Source organism: Triticum dicoccoides, chromosome 5B, assembly GCF_002162155.2.
Source record: "Triticum dicoccoides isolate Atlit2015 ecotype Zavitan chromosome 5B, WEW_v2.0, whole genome shotgun sequence".
Lineage (NCBI taxonomy): Eukaryota > Viridiplantae > Streptophyta > Magnoliopsida > Poales > Poaceae > Triticum > Triticum dicoccoides.
The window spans coordinates 532,117,138-532,133,085 of record NC_041389.1 but is presented as its reverse complement, the minus strand read 5'-3'; the positions used below and the strand labels follow the sequence as shown (position 1 = coordinate 532,133,085).

At 45.9% G+C, this 15,948-nt stretch overlaps 1 protein-coding gene across 1 annotated transcript; it reads right to left on the bottom strand.

Moving 5' to 3' along the window:
• Positions 1 to 14,479: 14,479 nt before the first annotated feature.
• Positions 14,480 to 15,669, bottom strand: LOC119311394 (uncharacterized protein At1g76070-like). Its single transcript, XM_037587033.1, has one exon. The coding sequence runs from the start codon at positions 15,540 to 15,542 to the stop codon at positions 14,715 to 14,717; it is 828 nt and encodes a 275-aa protein (XP_037442930.1). The 5' UTR covers positions 15,543 to 15,669; the 3' UTR covers positions 14,480 to 14,714.
• Positions 15,670 to 15,948: the final 279 nt, after the last annotated feature.

The window sequence follows — 15,948 nt, the reverse complement described above, 5'->3', positions numbered from 1 at the left end:
GATCTGGCTTCCTGATGAAGAACAGGAGGTGGCAGCGGCTCTGTATCATAAAACGCGGTGAAACTTCCTCTCTTATTTTTTTCTCGAGAAATAGGAATTTATTGTGCTAAGATTAGGGTCTGCGGAGCCACGTGGTCCCCACAAGCCACCAGAGCGCGCCTTGGTGCCTCGTGAGCACCTGGTGGCCCCCCTCCAATGGATCTTCGCTCCAGTATTTCTCTTTTATTCCGTAAAAAATCTCCAAAAAGTTTCATCCAATTCCGAGAACTTTTATTTTTGCACAAAAACAACACCATGGTAGTTCTGCTGAAAATAGCGTTAGCCTAGATTAGTTACATTTAAATCATGCAAATTAGAGTACAAAACAAGAGTAAAAGCGTTTGGAAAAGTAGATACGACGGAGACATATCAGGTCATGCCTTTCGTACCACCACATGTCGTTCTTGGGCAGATCCGGCTCCTAAACATAAGGGGGATAGGGGGAAGGGCCCCTCAAAATCATATAAATAGGGTTGTAGAAAGACTATTTTCATTCGATGTTTTGGGGCGCCCGATCCGATCGATGAATTTGGTGAGCTGATCCGCTTTGATCTAGAAGAAAGCCCAGTCAGCCACCTATTCGGTGCAGGTCACGTGACCTACAACTCGGCCTTTGTTTTTTGGGACTTCCTCTAGCCACATCTCTATGTGCCCGTAGCACTTTCATATGGAGAAAGATGGGCTTACCATGTTCCATCAGTAGAACCAAACTTATGCCAATTTTGGCGGGCCGTGCTCCAGCCCGATGAACTCATGCGGTTTCGACGTGCCCAAAAGCCAGAGATGAATTCATTCACGATCCATAGGACCAACACCATTTGAAGGTTGATGGCCCGCCCCGCCTAGAATAGGAAACTTTGACGTGGCTTACACACATTCGCTCCGTTACCTATCCCCCTCAGCTGACCCCGGCCCCGGGTATGTCATCTCTAGGGCTTCACACAAATCTTCACTGACAACATATGCATGCTTTTGTAGGGTCAGGCTGAACCTTTGTTGCCTGAAGGGAAGTCCCCCATATGGCTATCAGTGTCTTCATGTCGCATGACCTCTTAACATTACACCACTAAATCCCCAATCCTTTGCTTGCTGTGCAGTGACAGTACCAATATCCATTAATCATTGTTTCCAGATACGGTTGTCGGTTGACATCTCTTCCAATTCATCAATACGAGAAGAAAATTTTTGTGTGGAGGAATTAATATCCTGACATAAGCCAAGAGGCGGATCTTGTGCCACTCCACCAGGTCGTATGAAACTGGCATGCATACTAGCTCCTGGGACTCTTTCATAGAATTGCAACAATTTCTCCCACTCCTCAAAAGCCCAAAGGAATAGAGTTGATGCTCCCATGTCCATAGCATGAGTAGTTGAAACAAGTGAATGATTTGAAATTTGAGTTATTTCACATAATAACACTCTTACATATGAGCTTGTAAAGGTACCTCACAATTCAAAAGTCTCTCTACGGCTGAAGCATGAGCGTGTTCTTGGGCCATCATAGAAACATAGATAGGGCCAATGATGGGACGAACAACAAAACTTTATGAGAGCTTTTTCGTACATGTTCACTCGCATCACATACACAAGTGCTCTCTGAACCGTGCAATAAGTTCACCCGTAACACAACTCTCCCACTTGAGTTACCTTAGCCCCGAGCCATGCTATTCCATGATATTGGAAAAAGTTTACTAATGATTATCGTCGTCTTGAAAGCTGGGCGTCTTTTGAATATGAGTGGGGCTCCTAGTCTAGGCGGCGCCTTCGTGGAGCCAAACCGAAGGAGAGCAAAAGGGCGAGGCCACACCCAGGTTCGAATAGGAGGGGAGCTTAGCTCTGGATCCCGCCTGCTTCCATAAATGAAATGATTAGAAAGGGGGTTGGGTTCTATTTCCGGGCTCAGGAGGTGAAGGCTAGAAGAAGAGAAGTGCGCTTTCCCGGTAAGAAAGATGATATAAAAGGTGTTGTCATCTATCTCGACCTGTTTTCTGAGGTGTTGAAAATGAAGACTGGTTCAGAGAATCACTGGCGTGCTCTCTCTCCCCCATCGTTTTGCCAACATAGAAGTCATCCTTGACTTGACGATTGACCATTCCATCCATACCGAGCCACCTCTTCGAAGTATTTACATCTACCTTACTTTTTCTAGAACATACTTCAAATCAAAAAGGATGGAAGAGAGAAAAGTTCCTCGTGTGTGATTTAATCGGCCCTAAGGGTGTTTACTCGACCCATTCTCCGGTCGATCTCCCACACTGCTCAAGACAACTTTTCGGGGAATACGGTTTTGGATGTAATTTCTATTATTTCTGGTGTTCGTTGTTGTACCATGATTGAAGATGAATAGATTGAAAGTTTTCTCGAAAAAAAAGAACCATGCTAGTTTCTCACGTGTAGAACACCTCACGAATCAACAATATAATGCATGTTGTCTTGATCAACTGGGTGCATATATATGACCTTTTTTCGGAAATGTTAACGCCCACACGTGTGGGCGTTTGCACATCGCCCACACGCCTCCATCACCACTCATTTTGCCACGTATGAATAGATGACATCAGCAGATTTTTTTTTGGTTTTCGGCTTAAAAATGTTGTATATCCTAAATAAAAAAGCGAACTAAAAATCCGTTTTCACCATTAAATCCGTCTCGACGAGATCTTCAAAATTAGACCCCATGTTGATATGTTTCGACGAATTATTTTTTTTGCCAGAAGTTGCCACGATGTTTACACTGCAGTTGCCATAGGGCTTAAACTAAAGTTGCCATGTGGCAATTTTAGTTTGTAGATCATGGCAATTTTAGTATTTTGATGATGGCAACTCCAGTACTTTGACCATGAAAATTATTTTTTTAATGAACCATGGCAATTTTACGTGCATGTATCATGGCAATTTTAGTTTATGTTTCATGGCAAGTCTAGTTTCTTAATTTACTTTTAAATATAGAAGAAAATAGCTGAAACATATCATGGCAACTTTAGTGTAAACATCATGGCAATTCATATGCAATAGACATGGCAACTTTTAATCCAATTTTTTTTCATCAAAACATATCAACATGGGATCTAGTTTCGAAGATCTCATCGCGAGGGATTTAATGGTGAAAATGGATTTTCAATCGGATATTTCGTTTAAGAGATAAAACATTTTAAAAACTAAAAATCCAAAAAGATTCCTGCATGCATGCATGCAATGACGTGGCAATCTGTTTACATTAGAGACGTGTGGTGCGTCTCCCTTCCTGCCACACGTGTGGCAGTTAGCGCGACCCTCTTTTTTAACAGTTTGGATTGCTTAGTACATGTGCCATATGCTTCATGTGAAGATCATTAGCTAGATCATTGGAATAGTAGTATGTTCATTAACGAGAGTCAGTCCTGCGTTCGGCTAACATCTGATGGCCCGGCCGACATCCAAGTCTACAGAGGTAACTTGTGCTGACCAAATTTCGGAGACTGAAAACACTCCACGCTCATAATTAACCGGTTTTTTACGGCAAACCGGGGGTTTTCTAGACAAAACATGTGTGGAGAGAAAACTGCTCTGAACATGACATGATGATCGATCGGGAGGGGCTAAGCATGCCATAGGCCCATGGTATGGACGGAAGGCGCCATCGTCTTGACTGTTTCGACCAACACACCGATCCAACCATTAATTATGTCAAAATCGTTCTCAAAATCGGAAGCTCTAGTGTAGCTAGCATATATTTTTCTCATCTTGGAAAAGAGGAAGACGACCAAGCCTTTCTTCGGAGAGGATATGCTCGTGCCGACGCTCGCAAGTTTGTTCGACCAACCAAAGCAATGTGACTAATGAGTTAGTTGTGGGATGATGCATTACGGAATGAGTAAAGAGACTTGCTGGTAACGAGATTGAACTAGGTATGAAGATACCGACGATCGAATCTCGGGAAAGTAACATACCGATGACCAAGGGAATAGCATATGTTGACATAATTGTTCGGCCGATAAAGATCTTCGTAGAATATGTGGGAGACAATATGAGCATCCAGGTTCCTCTATTGGTTATTGACTGGAGAGGTGTCTCGGTCATGTCTATATAGTTCTCGAACCCATAGGGTCCGCACGCTTAACGTTCGATGATGATTTGTATTATATGAGTTATGTGATTTTGTTACTGAATGTTGTTCGGAGTCCCATATGAGATCACGGACATGATGAGGAGTCTCTAAATGGTCGAGAGGAAAAGATTGATATATCGTAAGGTAGTATTAGGACACCAGAAGTGTTCCGAAATGTATCGGGTACATATCGGAGTACCGGGGGGGTTACCGGACCCCCCCCCCCCGGGGGGGGGGAGATATGTGCCATATGGGCCATAGGAGGGAGGCACACCATCCCACAAAGGGGTGGCACGCCCCCCACGGCGAAGGAGGCCGAATTGGACTAGGGGAGGGGGGGCGCCCCCCTTCCCTTCTCCCCTCTCTCTCTTTCCCCCTTCCCCCCTCCGGTAAAAGGAAATGGGGGGGAATCCTACTAGGAGCCCAAGTAGGATTCCTCCTACTTGGGAACTCCTAGGTCCGGCCTCCTCCCCCTCCCTCCTTTATATACGTGGGGGCGCCTACAACACACATCAATTGTTCCAAGCCGTGTGCGGCGCCCCCCTCAACAGTTTACGCCTCCGGTCATATTCTCGCGGTGCTTAGGCGAACCCCTGCGTGGATCACATCACCATCATTGTCACCACACCGTCGTGCTAATGGAACTCATCTACTTCCTTTACCCTCTACTGGATCAAGAGATCAAGGGACGTCATCGCACTGAACGTGTGCAGAACTTTGAGGTGCCGTACATTCGGTACTTGATCGGTCGGAACAAGAAGAAGTTCGACTGCATGAACCGCATTAACCAAACGCTTCCACTTTTGGTCTACGAGGGTACGTGGACACACTCTCCCCCTCTCGTTGCTATGCATCTCCTAGATAGATCTTGCATGAGCGTAGGAATCTTTTTGAAATTGCATGCTACGTATCCCAACAGTATGAGGATTTTCCTCACTGCTGCACAGAAGGCTTATGTCCTTGATGCACCGCTCGGTGTGCCAACCCCTCTAGCGTCGTCTATGGATGTTATGAACATCTGGCAGACACGTTCTGATGACTACTTGATAGTTTAGTGCGCCATGCTTTACGGCTTAGAATCGGGGCTCCAAAGGCATTTTGAACTCCATGGAACATATGAGATGTTCCAAGAGTTGAAATTGGTATTTTAGGCTTGTGCCCGTGTTGAGAGGTATGAGACCTCTGACAAGTTCTTTGCCTACAAGATGAAGGAGAATAGCTCAGCTAGTGAGCATGTGCTCAGAATGTCTGGGTGCTATAATCGCTTGAATCAAGTGGGAGTTAATCTTCTAGATAAGATAGTGATTGGCAGAGTTCTCGAGTCACTATCACCAACCTACTAGAGCTTCGTGGTGAACTATGACATGCAAGGGATGGAGATGATCTTGGAGTTGTTCGCAGGTGCTTAAGGCCTCGAAGGTAGAAATCAAGAAGGAGCATCAAGTGTTGATGGCTAACAAGACCACTGGTTTCAAGAAGGGCAAGGGCAAGAACCAAAACTTCATGAATGGCAAGCCAGTTGCCGCTCCAGTGAAGAAACCCAAGGTTGAACCCAAACCCGAGACTCAGTGCTTCTACTGTAAGGGGAACGGTCGCTAGTAGTGGAGCTGCCCCGAATACTTGGTAGATAAGAAGGCTGGCAACTTCAACAAAAGTATATTTGATCTACGTGTTATTGATGTGTACCTTACTAGCAATCCTAGTGGCACAAGGGTATTAGATATCGGTTCAGTGGCTAATATTGGTAACTCAAAACAAATGTCATGGAATAAACGGAGAGTAGCTAAGGGCGAGGTGACGATGTGTGTTGGAAGTGTTTCCAAGGTTGATGTGATCACCATCGCACACTCCCTCTACCTTCGGGATTAGTGTTGAACCTAGATAAATGTTATTTGGTGTCTGCGTTGAGCATGAACATGATTAAGATCGTGTTTTATTTCAATACGGTTGTTTATTTAAGTCGAAGAATAATGGTTATTCTGCTTACATGAATAATACCTTCTATGGTCATGCATCCAATGTGAATGTTTTATTGAATGTTGATCATAGTGATACACATGTTCATAATATTGATGCCAAAAGATGCAAAGTTAATAATGATAATACCACATACTTGTGGCACTGCTTCTTAAGTCATATTGGTGTAAAGCGCATGAAGAAATTCCATGTTGATGGACTTTTGGAGTCACTTGATTATGAATCACTTGACACATGCGAACCATGCCTCATTGTCAAGATGACTAAAACCCTGTTTTCCGGAATAGTGGAACGGGCAAGTGACTTGTTGGAAATCATACATACTGATGTGTGCAGTCCGATGAGTGTTGATGCATGCAGTGGATATCATTATTTCCTCAACTTCACCAACGATTTGAGTAGATATGGGTATATTGACTTAATAAAGCATAAGTCTAAAATGTTTGAAAAGTTCAGGCAATTTCAGAGTGAAGTTGAGAATCATCATAACAAGAAGATTAAATTCCTACGATCCGATCGAGGGGGAGAATATCTGAGTTATGAGTTTGGCAATCATTGAAGACAATGTGGAATTGTTTCACAGTTGACGCCACCAGGAACACCAGAGCGTAATGGCATGTCCGAACGTCGTAATCGTACCTTATTGCATATGGTGCTTTCTAGGATGTCTCTTACCGATCTGCCACTATCATTTTAGGGTTATGCATTAGAGACAACTACATTCACTTTAAATAGGGCACCATCTAAGTTCATGGAGACGACACCGTATGAACCGTGGTTTGGCAAGAAACCTAAGTTGTCGTTTCTTAAGGTTTGGGGCTGCGATGCTTATGTCAAAAGGCTTCAGCCAGAAAAGCTCGAACCCAAAGCGGAAAAATGTGTCTTCATGGGATACCCAAAAGAGATGGTTGGGTATACCTTCTATCTCACATCCTAAGGAAAAGTGTTTGTCGCTAAGAACGGGTCCTTTCTCGAGAAAGAGTTTCTCTCGAAAGAATTGAGTGGGAGGAAGATAGAACTTGATAATGTTGTTGAACCTTTACTTCAACCAGAGAGTAGTGCAGCACAGAAAGATGTTTATATATCACCTACGTCAGTTGAAGAGGAAGCTAATGATGATGATCATGAAGCTTCGGGTCAAGTTACTGTCGAAACCTCATAGGTCGACAAGGGTACGTACAGCTTCTGAGTGGCAAGGTAACCCTGTCTTAGAGGTCATGTTGTTGGACAACGATGAACCTATGAGCTATGGAGAAGCGATGGTGGGCCCGGGTTCTAACAAATGACTAGGATACATGAAATCCGAGATAGGATCCATGTATGAGAACAAAGTATGGACTTTGGAGGACTTGCCCGATTACCGGCAAGCCATTGAGAATAAATGGATCTTTAAGAAGAAGACAGATGCTGATGGTAATGTCACCATTTATGAAACTCGACTTGTCCCAAAGAAGTTTCCGACAAGTTCAAGGAGTTGACTATGATGATACTTTCTCACTCATAGCGATGCTAAAGTCTGTTGGAATTATGTTAGCAGTTGCTGCATTTTCAATTACGAAATCTGGCAGATGGATGTCAAAACAAATTTTCCTTGACAGTTTCCATGAGGAAAGGTTGTACGTGATACAACCAGAAGGTTTGTCAATCCTAAGGATGCTGCAAGCTCCAACGATCCTTCTATGGTCTGGTGCAGGCATCTCGGAGTTGGAACATATGCTTTGATGAGGTGATCAAAGCTTTTGGGTTTATACAAAGTTTGCAAGAAACTTGTATTTACAAGAAAGTGAGTGGGAGCACTACACCATTTCCGATAAGTATATGTGGATGACATATTATTGATCCAAAATGATGTAGAATTTCTGGAAAGCATAAAGGGTTGTTTGAAATGAGTTTTTCAAAGGAAGACCTGGGTAAAGCTGCTTACATATTGGGAAACAAGATCTATAGAGATAGATCAAGACGCCTAATAAGACTTTCACAGAGCACATACCTTGACATGATTTTGAAGGAGTTCAAAATGGATCATTGAAAGAAGGAGTTCTTGACTGAGTTGTAAGGTGTGAAGTTGAGTAAGACTCAAAGCTCAACCATGGCAGAAGAAAGAGAAAGGACGAAGGTCGTCCCATATGCCTTAGCCATAGGCTCTATACGGTATGGCATGTTGTGTACCGCACCTGATGTGTGCCTTGCCACGTGTAATGATATTCGTCATGATATTCGTCATGTAACAGTTATAACCTAGGGCGACACAGAACTAGCTTCAGTTCATCATTGTAATGTAGGCATGTATTCCGTATCTAGTCATAGGTGCTTATAATAAGAGCTTGCATGCCATCTTTTGTCCTGCCCTCCCGTGGCAGCGGGGTCCTACTGGAAACTAGGGGATATTAAGTCTTCCTTTTAATAGAGAACCGAGACAAAGCATTAGCACATAGTGAATACATGAACTCCTCAAACTGTTGAAATATGCCCTAGAGGCAATAATAAATTGATTATTATCATATTTCCCTGTTCATGATAATCGTTTATTATCCATGCTAGAATTGGATTGATCGGAAACTTGGATACATGTGTGGATACATAGAAAACAACAAGTCCCTAGTGAGCCTCTACTAGACTAGCTCGTTGAACAAAGATGGCTATGGTTTCCTAGCCATGGACATGAGTTGTCATTTGATAACGAGATCACATCATTAGGAGAATGATGTGATGGACAAGACCCAAACTATAAATGTAGCATATGATCGTATCAAGTTTATTGCTATTGTTTTCTGCATGTCAAGTATATATGTTCCTATGACCATGATCATGCAACTCACTAACACCGGAGGAATACCTTGTGTGTACCAAACATCGCAACGTAACTAGGTGACTATAAAGGTCCTCTACAGGTATCTCCGAGGGTGTCTGTTGAGTTGGCATGGATCAAGACTGGGATTTGTCACTCCTTATGATGGAGAGGTATCTCTGGGCCCTCTCGGTAGTACAACATCACAAGAAGCTTGCAAGCAATGTGACTAAGGAGTTAGTCACATGATCTTGTATTACGAAACGAGTAAAGAGACTTGCCGGTAACGAGATTGAACTAGGTATGGAGATACCGACGATCGAATCTCGAGCGTTTGGTGACGATATAAGTATAGTTGGGTCATTATGGTGGTTACTGAAGGTTGTTCGGAGTCTCGGATGAGATCCCGACGTGACGAGGAACTCCAGAATGGTCCGGAGGTGAAGATTGATATATTGGACGAAAGGTATTGGAGTCCGGAAGTGTTTCGGGGGTACCGGGTGATGACCAGCATGACCGAAAGGGGTTTCCGGAGGCCCCGACAAGTGTTGGGGGCCTCATGGGCCAAAGGGGAGGGAGCACACCAGCCCACTAAGGGGTTGTGCATCCCAAACCCCTTTTCCCACGTTGCTTGAAGAGGTGGGGCGCCTCCCTAGTGTTTCCTCCACTTGCCTTGGGGGCCAAGGCACCTCGGGGGAGGCGCCCAAACCCATCTAGCAGGGTTTTCCCCCTTTCTTGGCCGCCACTCCTAGATTGGATCTAGGGGCGCCCCTCCCTCCACCCTTCCCCCTATATATAGAGGAGGGGAGAGAGGGCAGCAACACCTATACGGATCTATTCGTGCCACAGGGCTGCTCCTTCTCTCCCTCATAGCTATCTTCTTCTCCGTAGTGCTTAGCGAAGCTCTGCTGAGATTTCTCCACCACCACCGCCACCACGCCGTCGTGCTGCCGGATGACTCGAGCTAGTAATTCACCATCGCTCACTGGATCAAGGAGGTGAAGGTGTCATCAAGCCGTACATGTGTTGAACACGGAGGTGTTGTCCATTCGGCACTTGGATCGGGAGTTCGCGGGACGGATCGCGATTGGATCGCAAAGACGTTTGACTACATCAACTGCATTTCTTAACACTCCCGCTTAGCGATCTACAAGGGTATGTAGATCCAATCTCTCCTCTCGTAGATGGTCATCTCCTAGATTGGATCTTGGTGAGCGTAGGAATTTTTTTGTTTCCATGCAACGTTCCCCAACACAAACTACGGTAATCACCAAAAAGAATCCCAATTATTGTCACCCTGTGTATGCGGATCATAACACGTAATAGGTGCACATAAATGCTTCAGATTTGAAATCATGGCACTCGGGCCCTAGTGACAAGCATTAAGCATAGCAAAGTCACAACAATATCAACCTCAGAACATAGTGGATACTAGGGATCAAGCCCCAACAAAACTAACTCGATTACATGATAAATCTCATCCAAACCATCACCGTCTAGCAAGCCTACGAAGAAATCACTCACTCCTGGCGGTGATCATCATGAAATTGGTGATGGAGAATGGTTGATGATGACGAAGGCGGAAGACCCCCTCTCCGGAGCCCCGAACGGACTCCAGATCTGGCTTCCTGATGAAGAACAGGAGGTGGCAGCGGCTCTGTATCATAAAACACGGTGAAACTTCCTCTCTTATTTTTTTCTCGAGAAATAGGAATTTATTGTGCTAAGATTAGGGTCTGCGGAGCCACGTGGTCTCCACAAGCCACCAGAGCGCGCCTTGGTGCCTCGTGAGCACCTGGTGGCCCCCCTCCAGTGTATCTTTGCTCCAGTATTTCTCTTTTATTCCGTAAAAAATCTCCAAAAAGTTTCATCCAATTCCGAGAACTTTTATTTTTGCACAAAAACAACACCATGGTAGTTCTGCTGAAAATAGCGTTAGCCTGGATTAGTTTCATTTATATCATGCAAATTAGAGTACAAAACAAGAGCAAAAGCGTTTGGAAAAGTAGATACGACGGAGACATATCAGGTCATGCCTTTCGTACCACCACATGTCGTTCTTGGGCAGATCCGGCTCCTAAACATAAGGGGGATAGGGGGAAGGGCCCCTCAAAATCATATAAATAGGGTTGTAGAAAGACTATTTTCATTCGATGTTTTGGGGCGCCCGATCCGATCGATGAATTTGGTGAGCTGATCCGCTTTGATCTAGAAGAAAGCCCAGTCAGCCACCTATTTGGTGCAGGTCACGTGACCTACAACTCGGCCTTTGTTTTTTGGGACTTCCTCTAGCCACATCTCTATGTGCCCGTAGCACTTTCATATGGAGAAAGATGGGCTTACCATGTTCCATCAGTAGAACCAAACTTATGCCGATTTTGGCGGGCCGTGCTCCAGCCCGATGAACTCATGCGGTTTCGACGTGCCCAAAAGCCAGAGATGGATTCATTCACGATCCGTAGAACCAACACCATTTGAAGGTTGATGGCCCGCCCCGCCTAGAATAGGAAACTTTGATGTGGCTTACACACATTCGCTCCGTTACCTATCCCCCTCAGCTGACCCCAGCCCCGGGTATGTCGTCTCTAAGGCTTCACACAAATCTTCACTGACAACATATGCATGCTTTTGTAGGGTCAGGCTGAACCTTTGTTGCCTGAAGGGAACTCCCCCATATGGCTATCAGTGTCTTCATGTCGCATGACCTCTTAACATTACACCACTAAATCCCCAATCCTTTGCTTGCTGCGCAGTGATAGTACCAATATCCATTAATCGTTGTTTCCAGATACGGTTGTCAGTTGACATCTCTTCCAATTCATCGATACGAGAAGCAAATCTTTGTGTGGAGGAATTAATATCCTGACATAAGCCAAGAGGCGGATCTTGTGCCACTCCACCAGGTCGTATGAAACTGGCATGCATACTAGCTCCCGGGACTCTTTCATAGAATTGCAACAATTTCTCCCACTCCTCAAAAGCCCAAAGGAATAGAGTTGATGCTCCCATGTCCATAGCATGAGTAGTTGAAACAAGTGAATGATTTGAAATTTGAGTTAGTTCACATAATAACACTCTTACATATGAGCTTGTAAAGGTACCTCACAATTCAAAAGTCTCTCTACGGCTGAAGAATGAGCGTGTTCTTGGGCCATCATAGAAACATAGATAGGGCCAACGATGGGACGAACAACGAAACTTTATGAGAGCTTTTTCGTACATGTTCACTCGCATCACATACACAAGTGCTCTCTGAACCGTGCAATAAGTTCACCCGTAACACAACTCTCCCACTTGAGTTACCTTAGCCCCGAGCCATGCTATTCCATGATATTGGAAAAAGTTTACTAATGATTATCGTCGTCTTGAAAGCTGGGCGTCTTTTGAATATGAGTGGGGCTCCTAGTCTAGGCGGCGCCTTCGTGGAGCCAAACCGAAGGAGAGCAAAAGGGCGAGGCCACACCCAGGTTCGAATAGGAGGGGAGCTTAGCTCTGGATCCCGCCTGCTTCCATAAATGAAATGATTAGAAAGGGGTTGGGTTCTATTTCCGGGCTCAGGAGGTGAAGGCTAGAAGAAGAGAAGTGCGCTTTCCCGGTAAGGAAGAGGATATAAAAGGTGTTGTCATCTATCTCGACCTGTTTTCTGAGGCGTTGAAAATGAAGACTGGTTCAGAGAATCACTGGCGTGCTCTCTCTCCCCCATCGTTTTGCCAACATAGAAGTCATCCTTGACTTGACGATTGACCATTCCATCCATACCGAGCCGCCTCTTCGAAGTATTACATCTGCCTTACTTTTTCTAGAACATACTTCAAATCAAAAAGGATGGAAGAAAGAAAAGTTTCTCGTGTGAGATTTAATCGGCCCTAAGGGTGTTTACTCGACCCATTCTCCGGTCGATCTCCCACACTGCTCAAGACAACTTTATCGGGGAATACGGTTTTGGATGTAATTTCTATTATTTCTGGTGTTCGTTGTTGTACCATGATTGAAGATGAATAGATTGAAAGTTTTCTCGAAAAAAAAGAACCATGCTAGTTTCTCACGTGTAAAACACCTCACGAATCAACAATATAATGCATGTTGTCTTGATCAACTGGGTGCATATATATGACCTTTTTTTGGAAATGTTAACGCCCACACGTATGGGCGTTTGCACATCGCCCACACGCCTCCATCACCACTCATTTTGCCACGTATGAATAGATGACATCAGCAGATTTTTTTTTGGTTTTCGGCTTAAAAATGTTGTATCTCCTAAATAAAAAAGCGAACTAAAAATCCGTTTTCACCATTAAATCCGCCTCGACGAGATCTTCAAAACTTGACCCCATGTTGATATGTTTCGACGAATTTTTTTTTTGCCAAAAGTTGCCACGATGTTTACACTGCAGTTGCCATAGGGCTTAAACTAAAGTTGCCATGTGGCAATTTTAGTTTGTAGATCATGGCAATTTTAGTATTTTGATGATGGCAACTCCAGTACTTTGACCATGAAAATTATTTTTTTAATAAACCATGGCAATTTTGCGTGCATGTATCATGGCAATTTTAGTTTATGGTTCATGGCAAGTCTAGTTTCTTAATTCCCCGTTTTATAAATGTCAAAATTTACTTTTAAATATAGAAGAAAATAGCTGAAACATATCATGGCAACTTTAGTGTAAACATCATGGCAATTCATATGCAATAGACATGGCAACTTTTAATCCAATTTTTTTTCATCAAAACATATCAACATGGGATCTAGTTTCGAAGATCTCATCGCGAGGGATTTAATGGTGAAAACGGATTTTCAATCGGATTTTTCGTTTAAGAGATAAAACATTTTAAAAACTGAAAATCCAAAAAAATTCCTGCATGCATGCATGCGATGACGTGGCAATCTGTTTACATTAGAGACGTGTGGTGCGTCTCCCTTCCTGCCACACATGTGGCAGTTAGCGCGACCCTTTTTTTTAACAATTTGGATTGCTTAGCACATATGCCATATGCTTCATGTGAAGATCATTAGCTAGATCATTGAAATAGTAGTATGTTCATTAACGAGAGTCAGTCCTGCGTTCGGCTAACATCTGATGGCCCGGCCGACATCCAAGTCTACAGAGGTAACTTGTGCTGACCAAATTTCGGAGACTGAAAACACTCCACGCTCATAATTAACCGGTTTTTTTTACGGCAAACCGGGGGTTTTCTAGACGAAACATGCGTGGAGAGAAATCTGCTGTGAACATGACATGATGATCGATCGGGAGGGGCTGAGCATGCCATAGGCCCATGGTATGGACGGAAGGCGCCATCGTCTTGACTGTTTCGACCATGACACCGATCCAACCATTAATTATGTCAAAATCGTTCTCAAAATCGGAAGCTCTAGTGTAGCTAGCGTATATTTTTCTCATCTTGGAAAAGAGGAAGACGACCAAGCCTTTCTTCGGAGAGGATATGCTCGCGCCGACGCTCGCAAGTTTGTTCGACCAACCAAAGCAAGCAAGGATGCGTGTGTGCAAAACTATGCTCGTTCGTCGACTTTGGAAATGTGTTCAAAACCATCTTTGTTTGTCTTTGTACATGTTTCATTCAAAATTATGCTTTTCACTCCTGCCTGATTTCAAAAAATTCTTTAACCCATTCCAGAGTACATGATCATCACACATTTACAAAAACAAACCGATACTACTTCCCCGCAAAAAAAAAAAACGATACTACTTGGTGCTACGAGCATCACGTAGAAGTATACTGCTTCTCTGTACAACACAAACTACGTAATGAAAGAAAGAACAGACGACACATTTGGCATGGCGTGCATGTGCGGCAGCCAGCTCAGGGGAGCTCCAGAGGAGTGGGAGGGGACATGGGGCGGCGCCGCCACAGGTTCACCTCCTTCCTGGGCTCCGACGCCACCACCCCGCCGCCGAGCACCAGCGGCGCCGAGAACGCCACGAACCCGTCGTCCGCGTAATCATCGTCCACGTCGACGTCGGAACCCCTCCTCTCCGCCTCCCTCCAGTCGAAGTCCTGGAACGCGCCGCGCCCGCTCGTGAACCGCTTCATCTGTCCCAGCCCTGCCATCCCCGGCCCCGACACCGGCGCAGCGGCCACGGCGGCGCTGCTGCCCGGCCTCCCCTTGAAAAGATCGGCAGCGCCGCTCGACTTGTGGGACGACGAGGAGGACGAAGGCCGAGACCTGCTCCGTCGGGAGAACATCCGCCTGACGAGCGACCTCTTCGGCCTGCTGTGGGCCGGCGGCCGCGCCGGCATCGGGCAGGCACCGCCGTCCATCCCGCAGGCCGCCGCGGGGGCGACGTTCTTTGCCGCCTTCCTGGCCTTGCTGGTCTTGGACTTGCTCCGCTTGATCTGCCCGATGCACGACACCTTGGGCGACGAGGCCTCCGGCGTCCGGTACCCGCTGCCGTCCCCCTGCTTACTACCGCCCCGCCTCCTGCCGCCGCCGCGCGCCTCGGGCGGCACGATGGAGACCATGGGGCCGGAGAAGGCGTTGCGGTGGTTGAAGGACGCCTTGCCGCCGCCGGCGGGGCGGGAGCCGAAGGTGGTGGCCGTGGAGGAGGAGAAGGAGGCCGCCGTGGACCTGAGGAAGGACGCCAGGGCGCCGCTCCTGGTCCTCGCGTGCTTCTTCGGCTTCCTCTCCATCGCCTGCTTCTGCCGAGACCTGGACGCGCTAGCTAGCTATAGATTCTTGGTTGATCAGCTCGATGGATGTTTGCCTTTTCAGCCTTGTCCCATGTACGGTGTACTGGTCCTGGTTATATACGAGGGGCGTTGGCCGGGCACGGGAGGAGGAGGCTGGTTGGTGACGGAGTAAAATAAGCCTGCGGGGTCGCGATGTGACGGCGCACCGCGCAGGCACTGGTGGAATGGCGTGTGCGGTGGTCAAAGGCCGGGAAACCGGCGGGGGCAGCAGGTTCGTTCCGGCCGCAGCAGCTAGCGTGGTACAGAACTACTCGTCATTAATCCCCGCGGCGAAACCGCGCTCGTTCCAGCTAGCTAGCCAGTGGGCGCCGACGAGGTCGTGGTCGGGACGTACGTACGTTCGTGG